Source organism: Telmatherina bonti, assembly GCF_933228915.1.
Source record: "Telmatherina bonti genome assembly, chromosome: 14".
Lineage (NCBI taxonomy): Eukaryota > Metazoa > Chordata > Actinopteri > Atheriniformes > Telmatherinidae > Telmatherina > Telmatherina bonti.
The window spans coordinates 15,606,829-15,624,533 of record NC_136612.1 but is presented as its reverse complement, the minus strand read 5'-3'; the positions used below and the strand labels follow the sequence as shown (position 1 = coordinate 15,624,533).

The 17,705-nt window shown below is 39.1% G+C and overlaps 1 protein-coding gene across 1 annotated transcript; it reads right to left on the bottom strand.

The window, feature by feature from the left end:
• Positions 1 to 984: 984 nt before the first annotated feature.
• On the bottom strand, positions 985 to 16,856 carry wipi2 (WD repeat domain, phosphoinositide interacting 2). Its single transcript, XM_079253208.1, has 12 exons — positions 16,665 to 16,856; positions 15,390 to 15,472; positions 14,747 to 14,916; positions 14,544 to 14,640; positions 14,174 to 14,271; positions 13,794 to 13,886; positions 9,631 to 9,701; positions 9,412 to 9,525; positions 9,160 to 9,324; positions 2,703 to 2,810; positions 2,503 to 2,600; positions 985 to 2,418 (listed from the first exon to the last, which is right to left on the bottom strand). Exons 1-12 carry the CDS (start codon positions 16,736 to 16,738, stop codon positions 2,306 to 2,308), a joined length of 1,284 nt encoding a protein of 427 aa, XP_079109334.1. The 5' UTR covers positions 16,739 to 16,856; the 3' UTR covers positions 985 to 2,305.
• Between the last annotated feature and the right edge of the window lie 849 nt (positions 16,857 to 17,705).

Below are 17,705 nucleotides of genomic sequence, written 5' to 3'. Positions count from 1 at the left end.
ATTATTAAATTACAAATTTAATTCATGACAAATGACAAAAAGCATTTTTTTTTTTTTTTTACTGGTAGGCAAACATTTAAGAAGGGTCTTCGTCATTAATTAAACTTGTAATTTAATAACGCATCAAATTTGGACAGACTGGAACCTACATGTTTTAAAAAAAACTATCTAATTATGATTGTAATTATTTTTTTAGTTAATCTATTTTGAAAATATTGAAAATCTTACATACTCCACCTTTAAAGATTTCTATAAATTTATAAATCTATAGATTTTTTAAAATAAGATTTCTATATAATTTTTATAAATTATAACTTTTTTAAATGATTAAAATTTAATTTTATTATAGGTATTAATACCTAACAGGTGAGCTTTTCCTACATTAGAGAGCACTACAAGCTAAATACAGCCACAAAGTAAGATCAGGGTCTGAAAGAGCTGATAATGTCACCATTTCTTCCAAAAGAGAACAAGGAGTTAATGAAATGTATGTGTGTGTGTTTGACAAGTGTGTATGCATGTTTGCAAATGAACTGTTTATATATAATCTCTATCCTGACAATTCACTCTAATTTAGCAGTATATTCTTCTGTAACTATGTATTTAATCCCCATTAGCTTTTGCTAGACAGCAGCAATTGTTAGTGTAGTCTACACAACTCCTATATGACGATACAAACATCCATATCATGACAGGACAACACAATGCACCTGCATTACAACACACACACCCACATATATACCAGGTAACAATTCTAAAAGAAACTCTTAGTATATTTTACAAAGCAAAATGTTTCAGTGTTTTTTTATTTGTGGATATACTTACTAAAAGAGTTAAATAAACTTCCTCCAAGTGGGAGGATTCCACATTTTCCCCCCTCATTCTGGACTATATTCACAGTTAATGCAAGATGCAGGTGCAACAAGGAAACAAGAACAAATCTCATACATCAATACAGAATTTATTTTCATTTTAGTTTCAGATGAACATTTCACATTTTGTACAAAATCATTAGAAAACGCCTGACGCTCCAAAAATCCCACAGCTAATCCTTCTACAGCAGCTGCAGACGCTGGAGGATTAATAGGGAATCACGCAGCATACTGGACCAGTCAACGAGGCTCAGTCTGACCTCCAGATCAATCAAATTACGATCCACAGTTCACTACGTGGTCAAACATCCGCTTTCCCAGAGTGCCGACACGAAGTCTTAACCTAACAACAGATAGGTGCAGATATATCTCGCCACATCTAGTAATGTACAGAGTAAAGATACAGGAGGATGAGAGGAAGAGGCATTTTTTTCCTGCCTTTCTCAGCTCATCATTATCGGCCATATGTCTTTGATGTATGGGCACAGTACCACATCAACAACACCATGCATGTTTTCATACGCATGACACATCATTGGTTATAACTAGTTATGAAGATTTTAAAAATGATCATTAATATCAGAGATTAAAATCAACCAATGACTGCAGGCCTGAGGAGGGTGGGGCGGGAGTTGGGAAGGTCCACTGAGCCTCTGTTTCAATGAGGTAAAAATGAATGCGGGCAGGTAAGGGGCTAATTACTGGATTTTTTTCTAATGTATATGCCCAGCAAAAACACACCCACATTTAAGTTTCAGTCCAAGCGCGCGCACACACACTCATCTGCAAACACTTCCTCTTCACGACAAAAGCCTCTAATTTCTTCTTTAATAGATAAACCTGACTCTTCTTGGGACTATGTGAGATGGGGAAAATGTGCGGGAAGATCTCGATAAAGATCAGATGACTGAAATTAGAATTTATTACACAAAAAGAAAAAAAAAAAAAGGTCCTCTCCTCTTTCAAACAGAACCATGACAGCGGGGCAGAGAGGCACTTGCATGATCGCTTTCATTTTACACAGTGCTTGCGTCTGTGCGCATCCTCACAGGAGACACAGCTACATTTTTCTTTTTTTTTTAAATTTTATTTTCATTTTTGACCACACTCACGCTCACATGTAGTCGTATTCACATCAGAGCATGTTGCTTTTTTTTTTTTAGCAGTTGGCACATGTACATGCAAAGCTTCAGTTCGGCCTGCGCTGGCTGAACTGGGGGAAACGGGAGCCAAGGAGGTGGGGAGTAAAGGAGAAAAGGATGTGTGTGTGTGTGTGTGGACAGAAAAATGCACAGAATGACTGACAGGAAGGTTTTTGAACACCCCCCCCCACCTCGGATCTTTGACCCTGTCCCTGCCCCACCCTCTTGTGTCACATGGTTATAGAGGCACCAGAAGAGCCCTCTGATTGGTGGGTGCAGCCATCGGTTGAGTCAGTCAGTCTCAAGGATGAGTGGTGGCTGCTCGTTCTCCTCCTCCAAGCGCAAGTCGCTGAGGTCCTCCTCTAGCCCCGCCCCTCCAACGGCTCCCTGTTCTTCGCAGTAACCTAGGAAACAAGTTCAGTTAAACTTTGATGTCGTTCTGTATCAAACAACTCCTGCAAAACCCTTGTAGATGTGCTGCTTCCTACCTTTACTGACAGCAGCACTGTAGGTTTGAGCCACAAGGGGGCGATCATGTGACTCCTGCTCCAGGATCTCATTGGGTGGGTCAGCACTGCTGTCTAATCTGAGGTCAGAAACAGAAACTCTTGCTTCACACTTTCTATTCACAAGTGCTTTGTTGACAGTGTTGTGTGTGTGTGTGTGTGTGTGTGTGTGTGTGTTCTACCTGTGCTGCTTCATGAGCGTACACTCCCCTCCCTCCTGTGGGTCCAAGTTGTACAGATACAGATATCCGTCAGCCGCTGCAACCAGCAACCGAGGAATCTTCTGAATCCTGATTTAAAGCAATAAAAGTGAAGACTTTTGAGTCCTGCCTCAACAACTGTCCTCAGACTCGCTGTTTCATCTGCTGCTGATCATTTTTAAACTGTTGCAAATGATGAATATTATGCTGTTAATTCACCTGATGTCACTGTTAGGATGACTGCTCTAATGCTGCTTTTAGTTTGCACACTATATTTATTCCCCAGCATTTCCTTTTGTTTTTCTCAGCAAGTCTTCAGACATTTCCTCGTTCATTCGCAGCACAGCTGTTGGGAATTCATTACAAGACAAACCAGGTAAACAATAAGATTGTTTGTTTATAGACTGGGACGGTCTGTGATTAAATGAATAAAAGAGTGTTCTTAGTTTAGAAAGTTATTAAGTCAGTGGTGATAAAACGTTTTTACATTTTTAGGCAAGATTTAATTTTGAATTCTATAATAATAACAATAATAATAATAAAAAAAGAAACCAATCAATTTAAGCACCTTGAATAGTCAGATGGTAGTGATGCATGCTACAACATAAATCACAGTTTCTAAATGCTTTTTTAAGCATCAGATTTTCAGTTCTTCTTTTCATGATTTCTACTCATTCTTCCTGCTCCAAGCTTCCTCTCTGAGAGTCACAGACCACCGTGTGTACGCTGAAACTTTACATGACGTTTAGGTCAGAAAAAATCCCAAGTCCACAGAATTTGCAGTTTTTTTTAACCACCTAAACATAGTTTCATGAAAAAAAATAAATAAATAAACACATAGAAGGATAGATAGATAAATAAGCCAAGAAGACCAATTTTTGCAATTTGTTTTGACCTGAATTCACACATATTTTATTTTGTAGTGAGAACACAAAAACAATTTTCTCCTCAATACATTTTTTCATGTTTTGCAAGTGTTTCTGTCCAGTTGAAAGACCTTCCTACTTCCTCGTTTCCTTTTCTTTCTTCCTTTTTTTTTCTTGAATCTGGTGTTTTTTTTGTTTGTTTTCTGTAAACATTTCTTTTAATAATTTTCACTTATTAAATCAGTAACATTTAAAAACGATAACCTAAGTTAAATTTGCAAGCAAAAATATTCATTTTTTTACTTAATCTCTTCTTTAAAGCGGCTTTATTATTCACATTCCAGTCTAATTTATTTTAATATGCAAATCCAGAAGGGGAAGAAATAATCAGGCATTTTTCACAAACCCCTTAATTTATTTTGTGTTGATCCTCTCAGATCAGCCTCTGCCAAAAACAAGCCAACAGAAAAAGCTCCGCCCTCTGTTCTGCCTGTGGGCTGCGTCTGATTGGTCAACTGCTAGGAATAGTGAAGATGGGTGTGGCTTTCTTCTCGTGAACGTACACGACGTAGAGAAGATGACCAATTACTGAGTCCCTCTCCCGGGATGTCACTAAAATTTCAAAGTAAAAAAAAAAACCCAAAACTTTCTAAAACCAATCATTTCCGTCGCCATGGAATCCAAATGTAGAAAGTGCTGGAAAACCCAAACATACGTTTAGGTGATAAACGGTGTCGCTTATATATCTGATGAGTATTCAACACTATTACACTCGGAAAACTAGAAATAGCATCATAGAGTCCCTTTAAAAGTGTTTGTCATCTGACCTTCTGCCTATAAGCAGAACAATTGTGTTTTGGTCTTTTATACCACATCACTGAAATTTTTCTCTCTAATAAAAAGTCTTAAACTTTATCCATCTATTATGGAAATGTAGATCTGTCACCCAAACTAAAAAACAATTGGGAACCTTTGACATTATAACATGACAAGTTTTAATGTTGGAGCATAAAACACAAAGTGCTGCATGCACATGTTGTTGCCACAGAAATATTGACGCATTTATGGAAATTATCCTCGTAAAGAAGAAACATTTCAGTTCTTTTTATGAAGGATTAATTGTTCTACTCCAATTCATTGTTTTTATTATTATCAAACACGGGAATGGGGGACAGTTACGAGCCACATGTCACCTGCTTGAGATGGTGCATGCGTGTATCGGGGTTTGTGTGTTGCTTTTGGTTACATGCACCAGCAGTTTTGCCTATTCCCTGCTGTCTTCTGAAAATGAACTTAAATGAACTAAAATTAAAATGATAAAGGCTACACGCACGCTGGGACTGGGAAAATGAAGGTGTTGACACTAAGACTTAGTTCTGTCTGGTTTATCACAGTCTCCAAGCTTCATCATTATAATCTCTCCTGAATCAAGTAGCGACAACTTCACCCAGTTTAGTAAATTAAACATTTCTTTGTATTCCACCTTTTTACGACAAGCGTATGATGTTATAAAATAATAAGCTTTATGTTTAACAATAAAATGTTCACGTAATAGCATGATATGGCTCCTTTTTAAATTGGATAACAGCGCAACTTCTGTAGTTTTTACATCAGGGCTCTTCAAATGGCGGCCCGCGGGCCACTTCTATGTGGCCCAGCTTATGTAAAATAATAAAGATATTAATCTAGAACCTTCAGTCATTCCTTTGCTGATTAAAGTGGAACTATTATGTGCATTTCAGGCTAATTTATTTTTTATTTCTGAGACCAGAAGGGCTGGGATTGATCGAGTTATTGTTACAAATGGCTTTATTTACTTCAGACCCACCCTCTCCGTAGGCTGTCAGATCAGCCTGTGGGCAAAATGAGTGGATTGAGACTCTTCCGCATTAAGCCCCGCCTACCGCCACTGCACTACATCGGGAGCGCGCACCGCACCTGCTTTCGCCGTCATTGTAACATCTCATAAACAGAAGGATTAGGCTAATATGAACTCAATAAAAAAACAAAATACAATGTCAACACACAGCATACAGCCCTACATGTTGGAACCTGAATCAGACCCTGAAAACGAAGTGGAAAACAGCAACCCACAGCAATGAATGCAGCAGGATGTCTCTCTTTGGTAAACTCACCAGCCATCGTTGGAAATAACTTTATCCCACATTTTCCACCTGCCTGATGTATTTGTACATGCCCTTGTTAACCAGTAGAAGGTAACCAATCACCGAACCTTATCCATCGGGACGTCACAAGGATTTCCAAGTAGAAAAAAATTCTCTAAAACAATGTGTTTTTTTCGTCGCCATGGAAACAGAACGGAGAGCGTGCTGGAACTCAAACTCAAACGTGTTTAGGTGATAAAAAACAGTGTCGTTCACATGTCTGATGAGGATTCAACAATGTAACACTGTAGAAAGCTCAGAAAACTCCAAATACCATAATAGCACCCCTTTAAGTAGCCTACAATCCTAGCAGACCGTGAATGCAACACTTGGTTGCCTAGCAACATTAACACCAACGTGTTGTGTTTTGAAATTGTAAGAGTAGCATGTCGCTCTTTGTCCCAAAATGCTCAATTGACAACGAAAACCGCAGATTTAACCCGCCTGGACTGATAAGTATTTGTTTCTTTTGCCGTCACATTCGAGCGCCAAATCAATGTGTTTAATATGCAATGAGTGTGTGGTGGTGTTTAAAGATTATAATGTGAGGAGGCGCCACATCGAGAAATTTAGTTTGATATGATCTTTTAATATTAAAAGTTAGGAGAAAAATAGGCTCTGACTGGAATTTTCATTATTTTATTTTTTGCACTTGCCCTTGTTATGTGGGACTGAATATGTAGAATAGAAAAATTAATAAACTACTTATTTTTCAAAATTTAAATGTGTCTTTTTTGTTTATTTATTTTTACGTTATTTACTGGCTCTGATAATTTTTTAATTTGAAAATCTTTCCCACCTGAATATCTAATTGAGAAGTCCTGCTTTATATCTTTAATGTTAAAATGAACAGATGAACAGAAATCTTTTTTTTTTTTTTTTTTTTTTTTTTTTTTTTTTAAGACTCAGAGCTCAATTTTAACAGCCATATGACAGCAACAACCAGATCAGTCTTTTATCATGTGAGGACTGATGATTCAACATGATTTAGAAAAATTCTTCCTGTGTGTATTTGCAGAAAGCTTTATCACAACTTTTATAGCTCTAAGAAAGAAATCACGATAACAAGTGCCACTCAGATTCTGCTTCACAGATCGACTGATTTAAAATGTTGCTGCTGGTGTACAAGGCACCAACCTAGGGATGCATAATAGCAGATTTTTTTCTATTCTATTTCTACTCTATAGCCATTTGGCAGACACTTTTATCCAAAGCGACTTCTGTGTGATAAGCAGCCAATTAATTAACCTAACCTCATTCAAAGACGGAGACTGTTAATATTACTTTAATATGGCTGTTAACCCAAACACGCATGCATTTGGACAGTGGGAAAAACCGAAAGTACACAGAGAGAATCCATCCATGCATGCATGTGGAGAACATGAAAACTCTACACATAAAGGCCACTGTTCAAACCTCCTCCCAGTCTAGGCTCGAACCAGCGACCTTCTAGCTGTGAGGCCTAACCGCTACACCACCGTGCTGCCCTTTATGCAATATGCTGATATTTTAGACCCACCTAGTTACAATGATTATCAAGTTTCTCTGTTGTGGAGTTCAAACACAGCATTATTCTGCAAACTCTTTGCCATGTTGGCAAAGCCACATGTAATTTTTAAAAAAAAAAGGTGGAAATGATGTAATATTTACTCCTTGTGCAAAATAGGAAAAATATTTCCACTTAAATGATGTCAAACTGAATCATGGCAGCTGTTTCTGAACAAAACAAGAAGGATATGTGCTTCGTATCCTACTTAACACAGACTTGGATGATATCCTGTCAGCACCAGTTACTTTATCCATTAATTCCACTGGTGGAATTGCAGATATCAGATATTTCATTTTGAAGCCAGTATTGGCTAATAAGTGATATTGTCACGATAATATTGAGTCTTTACACTAAACGGTTTTGCTTACACCATATGAGCCACCAAAACTTCCAGCATCATCTGGGTCAAGTTTGATTTCCATCCAGAGAGTTAAAACTAAACAAGCAGAATCCAAATACGCTTATTAAGACGCATTTCGCAACTTTCTGACCTTAAAACTCTGCGTTCTGGACTTGTTTGATTACACAGTGACATCTACCGTCTGCATTTCTGCCCAGCAGCATCCAAAGGCGGAGAAACAACACTATTCAACTTTTATATACAGTACATGATGTGACCATAGACTGTATATAAAGAGATGGACGTAGCCTCCGTGACGTCACCCATAGGTTTTTGAAGAGCTGAACTGAAGTTCGGTGGGCGGTTCCTACCATCGCCATCTTGGCAGGGGCATGCGTGTCGTCACCCAGAAAATACAAATATGGGCAAAGAGGTGGAGCTGAGAGGGGGGCTGTGAGCGTCATGGTGGATGACTGACATCGAGCGAACTGTAGCTAAGAGCAGACCCAGAGATAACCAGAGATAACAGGAGCTAATCAGCTAACAGAGGCAAGCGGGCTAAAGCTAAGTCATGTTGTTAATCGACTAAAAACCGCAGTTGTTCTGTGTTCTTCTTACCCGAAGCAGATCAAGTACCTGTCAATCAAAAGGACACACCCCCTAAATATGCTGAAATTGGATATTAATTACTTTAAAACGGGCAAGTTAGAAAAAAATTCACTCCCCCCACAGTTGTCATGAAGGTAAACCTGACCTATAAAAACAGAAAAAGGATTTTTGAACCAGGCTGTAAACATGTTTATTTCTGCCGTGAAGTTGGTCTTTTTAACATGGGAGTCTATGGGGATTTGCTCTGTTTTGCAGCCCCTAGTGGATGAAGGGGGAACTGCAGTTTTATGCACTTCCACATAGGCTTCACTTTTAACCACTGGAGGCTCCATCCATCTTTCATATACGGTCTACGGATGTGACGTTGCACCAGAGTTTAGCTTCACTCAAGAAAACAAGCTGCTTTGAACAAGCAACGTTACTGATTCAACAAAGAAATGCAAGAATGTTAAAAGAGAGAAAGGCACCAAACAAGAGTCATCGTAAGATCGTCTTTTGCTGGCTGGACAGCGCTAACAGGCCAGGTGGGACGCAAGATGCATGCAGAATTAGCCGTCGATACGGGGGAACGTGACGTGGAAAATAGCAAAAGTTTTGTCGTGTGTCTAACATCTGGAACAAATGACACAAGAACCCATTAAAAACCTTTGTTCTTACTAATCAGGTCTGAAATGTCTTTAATTTACCACCACTTTTTAATTAAAAATAGGGCCTTGTCTAAGTTTTTTGTTTCGCAAAGCACATTGAGTTGCCTGAAAAGTGCTATTTAATAAATTACTTTTGCTCTTTGGAGATCACTTCTTCTTTAACTTACTTCTTTATTCTCACTAACAGGTGTTCAGACTGTTGCATAAAATAGAGACTGAACTATACTTCTCTTCTGTAAGTCTGTGTGTGTGTGTGTGCTTACACAGCTAAGGCGCAGATGTTCTTATGCCCGCAGAAAGGCAGCCGCACGGTGGCGAAGGCCCGCCCCTGAGTGAACATTTCTGTGACCTGTGAAGGCAGATAGGTGGTGGATGCCATCAGGACCTTCCCCAGGTACCCTCCCCATGTGGTGGGCTCTTCTGCTGGCCTGAACACACACACACAAAGTTTACATTTTAGGTGAAACATAAAATACACTCCACATAAAGCTGGAGAGAAGATGAGCTGCACTTACACATATTTCTCTTTCTGTGTCTCTAATTTGAAGATGTGGACCGTTTCTGTGTTGCTGGAGGCAGAAAGATAGAGACCCTCCATACTGAATGCCAGCGAACAGATGCTCACACACCTGAGAAGAGAGGAAAACATACAGAGGAGCTATGCATAGATGCAGCAAGCGCTTTTTATTAATAAAAAACAGAAACTTCAGCACATCAGTCACTCAATCTTCTACCTCTTGACTCCTCGACGAAACTCAAAGAGCTTCTGTCCCTCTGGGATGGAGAAGACGCGGATAACTGTGCCCTGGCAGGAAGTGAAAGGTACAAAACAAATGTAGAAAGGAAGCTGATTAGTAAACAACAAGTTACTTTGCAGCAGCAGAGGCTTTCAAAGTGTGAGATGGGCTTCCCATGGGGGCTCCAAACAGTTTCAAAGTGGTCTCAATCAGTGGTGTAGTCCAGGGTGTATGCAGGAGTATTCCCACTTCTTTTTCAGTCAGCATAGAGTATACCCACTTCTAACCCCCCTGTTACGCTGCTTTTACATCGCCAAACGTCCCTACACATGTACCTATGTCGTCCAGTAGCTTAGCTAAGTTTCCCTATGCTACACTGGTGCAGTTAGCCATCAGATGGATTAACTTTAGCCTGAACATAGACATAATAAAGATTCTGTATATATATCTCTGAGCCTGTCTCTCACTAGTGAGAGTATACCCAGTTCTTGAGAGACCATTACACTACTGGTTACAGCGAACGGAGTAAAGAAGTTGAAGAAATAGTTTGCAGCCTAAAGAAGAGGTGGTTGTATAACAACAGACAGCTCACCAAGTACTAGAACACCGTTATCAACTCAGTCAGTCAAGCTAGGTTTTCTGACTCTGGTTGCGTGACCAATCACAATCGTGTATTCCCAACAGGCTGAAAAGTAACAATCTGAAGAGGATGTGATGAAAAGTGACGACCACGTGGTTCATGAATGAACGAATGAATCCATTGCATGTATGTCTGTGAGGTTCAGATATAACAGCGGCTGGTTGTGTCCGCTCAGCTCTCTTTCTCCACAACATGCTTGTGTTTTCCACTGCTGCAAAGCGGGGAGTGCTTTTGTTTTTAAAGGGGACCTATTATGGTATTTGGAGTTTTCTGAGCTTTCTTGAGTGTTACGGTGTTGAATCCTCATCAGACATGTGAACGGCGCTGTTTTTTAATCACCTAAACGCATGTTTGAGTTTGAGTTCCAGCACTCTTTCCGTTCGGTTTCCATGGCGACGAAAAACGAGTCGTTTTAGAGTTATTTTCTACTTGGAAATCCTTGTGACGTCCCAGGGTATAAGGTTTAGTGATTGGTTACCTTCTACTGGTTAACAAGGACATGTACAAATACATCAGGCAGGTGGAAAATGTGGGATAAAGTTATTTCCAACGATGGCTGGTGAGTTTACCAAAGAGACATCCTGCTGCATTCGTTGCTGTGGGTTGCTGTTTTCCACTTCGTTTTCAGGGTCTGATTCAGGTTCCAACATGTAGGGCTGTATGCTATGTGTTGACATTGTATTTTGTTTTTTTTATTGAGTTTATATTTGCCTAATCCTTCTGTTTATGTTTACAATGACGGCGGAAGCAGGTGCGGTGCGCGCTCCTGATGTAGTGCAGTGGCGGGAGGCGGGGCTTAATGCGGAAGAGTCTCAATCCACTCGTTTTGCCCGCAGGCTGATCTGACAGCCTACAGAGAGGGTCGGTCTGAAGTAAATAAAGCCATTTGTGAAAATAGCTCAATCAATCCCAGCCCTTCTGGTCTCAGAAATAAAAATAAATTAGCCTGAAATGCACATAATAGTTCCACTTTAAAGTTAAAGATCATGCCATCATGCGTAGTCAGTGATACAGCCATGCTGGCAAGTTTACACAGTTCAGTTTTTTATATCTGACAATCACCAGCTACAATTACTACTTTTAATCGGATCAAATGTCGAATCAGAATAAAAAAATGCGCCATGTAAACATCACAACTGATCCAATCGCTGTTTATTGGGGCGAGTTTTCAATCAGATCGAGAAGGGAGGTTTAAACCTTTTCACAGTCCAATCAGCGGGCAAAAATGACCATTTACTCACTCATTCCTATCGTTTTGTGTCGTATGCTGCTGCACTGCATGTCTGCACATGCTTAAACCACACAGGATACATGATATGATGAGTTGTCAGGTAAAGCTCGAAAAATGGCGGCTGTAAAACAGAATAAAGTTGCTGTAAATATACGTTTTTGTTGGAAGATAAAAGAGTTACGGATTATTGAGCCTTCAATGCTCAAAAGGTTAAAAAAATTAAAGTAAACCCCACTTTTTCCAGACAAATACGAACTGCGTATTAGGGGTGGGAAAATAGAATAAAAAATTGAATATTGGGATTTTTTGCTTCACAATTTTAAAATAAATTGTTTTGTTTAAAAAATAATTTTTTTTCTTCAAATAAATAAAAATAATCCATGATAAATTTTTGGTCATTTTTACTGTTTTTACTGATCTTTGTACTTGTCTTTTGGGCCTTATAGCAGCAGAATGATGGTCTGGCTACTGTGCCGTTTTTTCCAAATTGAAATCAAGAAAAATGACGAGCAAAAGTTTTTTTTTAAGTCTACAAAAAGCAACAATAACAAGGAATCGTGAGAATCGTAATTTAAATCAAATCAAACATCCTAATCAAATCGAAACAAACGCATATCGTCACAGCCCTACTGCGTACGTCAAAAGCCTTACAAACGTATTCAATCTGTTCATCATGCACAACCGATCGGATCATTTTACCTTCCATGTTAACATGTCAGCTGAAATCTTCAATCAGATTAATTTAAATCTGATAAATTAAATATTTGTCTATGGAAAAGTAGCTACTATAAATCCCTGATAGTCCCAGGCAGGGACTGGCCTACAGAACCACACAAACAACCCACCCTTCCAGCAAGACTGGAAGTACAGACATCAAATCAGCAGATGTACAAAAACTTACTGGTTACTGCTAGGAATATCTGTACGGACCAGTTTACTGTCTGATATATTGTGTGTTCTTTATCCTCAAGCATCTTCAAAATCTGATTTTATAAAACTTGTTTAAGATGTTAATCATCTAAATTAGCTTTTTTTGCCCCTATTGACTTGATCTGCTCTCAAGCGAGGAAGAAGACACTTATGTCAGGGGGGGTCAAGTCTGGTCCTCGCGCTCTACCATCCCGCAACTTTTATATGCAAACTGCTCCAGCACATCTGAATCAATTACATGTTTTGTTACCAGGCCACTGCAGAGCTGGATGACATGCAGAAGAAGCATTCAGCTGCTTGTTTCAGGTGTGTTGGAGAAGGGTTAAATCTTGAAGTTGCAGGACCGTAGAGCTCGAGGACCTGGGCACCGCTGCACTAAGCAGTGATTTAAGATAGTTTAGTATTTTTTGCATTACGGTGAGTAAAACACTATCTTTCACACGCTAAAACAGCTTTAAATATTGCATTTATTTTACAATGTGAAAGCTTAAAATGAAAGTGATTTCCCCTTTATTTAGCAGTGAAAATAGTATATTGAGTTTAACCTTTAGCATTGTGACAACCCAAGCATGAAGGTTGATGTGCAGACATTGTTTAATGCAGTTTGCTGAGTTTCATATGCATCACAAGCAAACATTACAGGAGATGACAGCAGGATATATTTTCCAGTTTAGTAATTGGGAGTTAAAAAAAAACAAAACAGACGAATTAATATCATTTACAAATATTTAAAGATACATTTTGCACCTTATAATCCGCTAGACTCGTGTGATTAGGTATTGCAATATTCAGTTGGTATGAGTTTGTTTTCGAAGCGCACCAATCTTTTCAAATAAGATATACCCCTCCTTGCCTGAGGGGGGCACTGCATCAAGAACAAGTTGAGGTAAAGAGACGACTAACAACGAACAAGAAAACTCATTGTGTTACCGCAGCCGGGTAAAAAGTGAACCAACTTTGTGATGCTGAAAATCCTGAACTGAACCTGAAGTTACCTCAATAAGCCATTAAACCTGCTTTGTACAGCAGATCCCTGTCGAAGTAAGCAACCACAGAGTCACAACAACCTCTGGGTAATGCAAAACCACCATTACGACAGTCAAAACTGCAACAGAGGGACAAAACAACCACACACAGGCAAAAATACCGCAATGTAAGATAAAATGACAACAAAAATATGCTAAACAACTGTAAAGTTGCACAAACTGACAACAAGTCAGAGAAGCGTCTCTGTGATGCAGTAAATGAAATAATCACGAGCGCCTCATAAACATCGAGTTGAATCAAGAGGGGCATCTCTCCCTTGTTCTGTCGAACCCACAGTCCCTGGCTTTTGAAAACCCTGGGTCATAACAATACCTTCTCTGATGCTGTGGCCAGTTTGGTACCACTAGCGTCGAAGGCCAGCGCTGCTAATGGGCTGTCGTGGGCTGGAATCATGTTTGCTGCCCGCTGGAAGATAACAAAACACCAGTGAGTGATGCACATCACAACAGAAACCACTCTAACATATGCAGACATGCACTTTTAAAGCAACCATCTGATTCAAATCATTAACATGCATATGCCAAACTTTACAACAAGCTGCTGGAGATACATTTTATTTGAATCAGGTGTGTTGCAGTCGGGAAACATCCAATACCTGCAGGACACCGGCCCCCTGAGTTTATTATCCCAGTTTTAAACGTTCAAGATAAATAAACAAAATAAATAAAACTTCACAATGTCAGATTACATACCAGGTTAACCGTGTCGAACACTTGAACTTCTCCTATCGTAGCACTGCCTGGGTACGCCAAGTAGCAGTTATCATTACTGATGGAGAGAGCACACAACCCTGCAAAGAAATGGGCAGAAAAAAGGATTAAAGACACAGACAGCTTACAAAGAGTGAAAGCTAAATACATATATTGCCTAACATATGATGGAAGACTGCAGTACTCTCGTGTTTACAACATCTATGGCAGCATGACTCCCCTATATAGTAGAAGTGAGGCAGCCTGCAGCCTTGATTAATCAAACAAGTGAAACATCTCATTATCCTAAACATTTCATTTAAACTAGTTTTGTCTGGGTGACGGGAAACAAAAAGTCATTCTTCAATCCAACCTGAAGGGTTGGGCGGAGTCTCTCTGATAGTGTGCAGCACTTTCATGTCTCTGATGTTGTGAATGTAAAGTGACTCCTCCAGACACACGATCAGCCTCTGCAGAGAAACAACACAACATCAGCAACCACTCTCGAAACACCTCTTCCTGATATACGACTGATAAGTTCACAAATATGTGCAGTCCAGGGAAGGGCCGTCCTACCTGTCTGTTGAGCTTGACAGCCAGTATGGTGTTTGAATAAGAGTAGTTGCAGATCTCAGTTCCCTTCTTGAAGTGACAGACTTTGAGCTTCCTGGGGGCCTTCAGGCTCACTATGGCCACGAGGCTGCTGGAGAACAGTCGCTCCACAATACACACATCCTCTGTGTCAGCTGCAGGTACACAAACACACTTAAGATATCACTTCATTGCTTGCTCAGCAGCACTCTCTTATCAGCTATTTGACATGAGGGGAAACGAAAGTGAAATTCAACATTAAGTAGATGTTTAAGGTTGTATCAAGTGTAACAAAATGGTAAAAGCTGCTTCACATAAGTGCATAAAAAAGATGCTTCAGAAAACATATGTTGGATGTGAACCCAATATCAAGGAGGATGCTTAATATTTAAGTACACAAATATAAGAAAAGTGCTGACTGATGTTATTAATATTTAAACTAATGGTGAAGTGGCTGCAAGCTGTCTGGGACTGTGCGAACCTATAGAAGCAATGATGCTGGTTCTGTAGATAATGTAGCTTTGAGAACCAGTGGATTCACTCATACAACTACTCTGTGCAAATAGTGCATGAAGAAAACGCATCCAGACATGAGTAAATGGCACGAGACAGCTTACACAATACTTACTACATTCATATATCTGCTCCAATTTGTCCACAGAGGACAGGGAGAAAAACTTGTATCCCGATTTGGTGCCAACAGCTAAAGACCTGCATGAATATAAGAGACAACAAAGGTGATCAATCATTTTTATCACCATCAGATGAATACAGATCAGCTGTCCACTCAGCCACCCGCTTGTCAACGCTGGTTTCAGTGGGCTCTGTTGCCTCCATGTTACTGGATATGCTGTGTGCAGCAGTCAGATTGCGACGTTAGTCACACGACTGAAGCGGTTTTGCAATAACACCAGGCCCGAGGACAGTGTGCAGTTAACACATCACCCATCTGACAGTTAAAATGACCCGGATAGTCTTATTTAGCAGCATTACAAAGTGAATCCAGTAACCCAGTTAGACCAATTTCCCCACATTTTATGGTCCTCCTGCTGCATCTTCATTACTGAAAAATATCACTTTTAACACTACCACAATTTGTTGTGGACAACATACAGAACAATTTATGAAATGAATACATTTAAAGATGTGTTGTTTGGGTTTACACTGTACAAGAAGGAACTAGTTGACCAACTCTTTTTGTGCAATCTTACCCTGCTAAGAGCCAAATTTTATTTCAATAAATGCAAAGTTACTAAGACTATACCCTCATATATCAGCTTCATTAAAGAAGTAAAACTAAATCCTCTTCCTCCAAAAGTAAAGCCCTGAAAACAATGTCACTTTGCTCTAAATTCAATATTTTCTTATAAATTACATGCTTCCAAATGTGTGTAATTTTCCTGTTGTATTTACAACCCCTGGCATCAGCTAAATGTTTCCATTATGTCTCATAATGCTGTTTATTTGTTTTACCACTGCAATGACAATGTTAAAAAACAAAACAAAACAACAACACTACGACTACTTAAACAGACTAAAACACCTTTACTCCAGATACTGTTAGCTACATTTTAGTACATATGAACAATAAATCCTTCAGCTAAGCTTCTTTATAAGCCAACCAGCCTCTATCTGCATGTTTTGTGGCTAATGTTAGCTCACCGACCACTCAGCATCATGTTAGCTACATGCTAAGCTCGTGTCTGGTGACATAAAATATCTTAACAGCATAAATTAACGGCTGATTAGTTATTTCTAGAAAGAGAAACTGCTTCCCGGACATTTTCAACCAAAACCCGGTTAGGTGCTCCGACAGGTACAGACTGAGCTGGCTAATGATGGCTAGCCGGAGAGCAGTGACAGGCCAGCGGATCCCGACAGACCCTTCCCGGCCCGGCCTTACGTGTTGTCCTGGTTAAAGTTGGCGAAGAGGAGCTGGCTTCCGCCAGCATCCCCGCTTTGACTAGCCAGGTTCATGGGCTCGGCACCATCGACTTATAAAGCTCCGGTTGAAATAGCAGCAGGTGGGCTGAAGTTATTTCAGTTTAAAGGCCAAACGCCATCTCTCTTTTCCAGCCCTCTGTAGGGATTGTTGTTTTTTACTGGATGTTGCTTTCATCGCGCATGCTCACTGCACACAGCGTGCACTGCCTTAAAGGGCCAGTGTTTTTTATGCGCGCTGTCGTGATAACAACTACCTCAAATTATAAAGCCTGCAATACTATGAAAACCATTTATATTTAAGATTTTAACGACAAATAGTCAAAAGAAAATATAAGAAGACACATATTTTTCTTATGAGACAAAACTGTAAGGTACAATTCACAATTTGATGTACCAGCGCCACCTACCTCAAAGGTTGCAAATTACATGTAAAATGAATGGGCTGCCATGACAGATGTGTTACCTGCTAATATTTATTAATCACACCATGAACTGTTCAAACTTTCTTCTAATGTTTAGAAATTATATAAACAAAACATTTGGTTTCTTACAAATATATATATATATATACATATATATATATACGTTTTTACAATAAACTATTACGTTATAACGTAATAAGGCCCAAATGAGGATGACAGCTCTACGCTTCCGTAATCCGGTACTTGTTTCTTGTTTTTTTTTTTTTTTTATTTATTTTATTTTATTTATTTATTTTTTTTTTTTTTTTACAAAAAATTTATTGCATTTCATGTTAAATAATCATTTGTAGTATGAAACTACTTCTGTTTTAAATCTCCTGCAAAACAAATTGAAATTTTTTCTGTATCATTTGGAGGGGCAGATGTAATAATGTATAAACACATGAAGCAAAGCAAAATCTAATTGTAAAACAGTAGAAAAATTTTTAAAACAGCAAAAAAAAAAAAAAAAAAAAAAAAAAAAAAAGAAGAAGAAGAAAAAAAGATATACATTATTTTAGTTATTTGTAGATAGGCTA

Coding starts and splice junctions, on each gene's coding strand:
- wipi2 (XM_079253208.1), bottom strand. CDS start 16,738: ATGAACCTGGCTAGTCAAAGCGGGGATGCTGGCGGAAGCCAGCTCCTC. Junction 14,641..14,746: donor CTGTCAAGCTCAACAGACAG/GTAGGACGGCCC, acceptor GTTTCTCTGCAG/AGGCTGATCGTGTGTCTGGA. Junction 2,811..9,159: donor AACATCTGCGCCTTAGCTGT/GTAAGCACACAC, acceptor GCTTTAAATCAG/GATTCAGAAGATTCCTCGGT.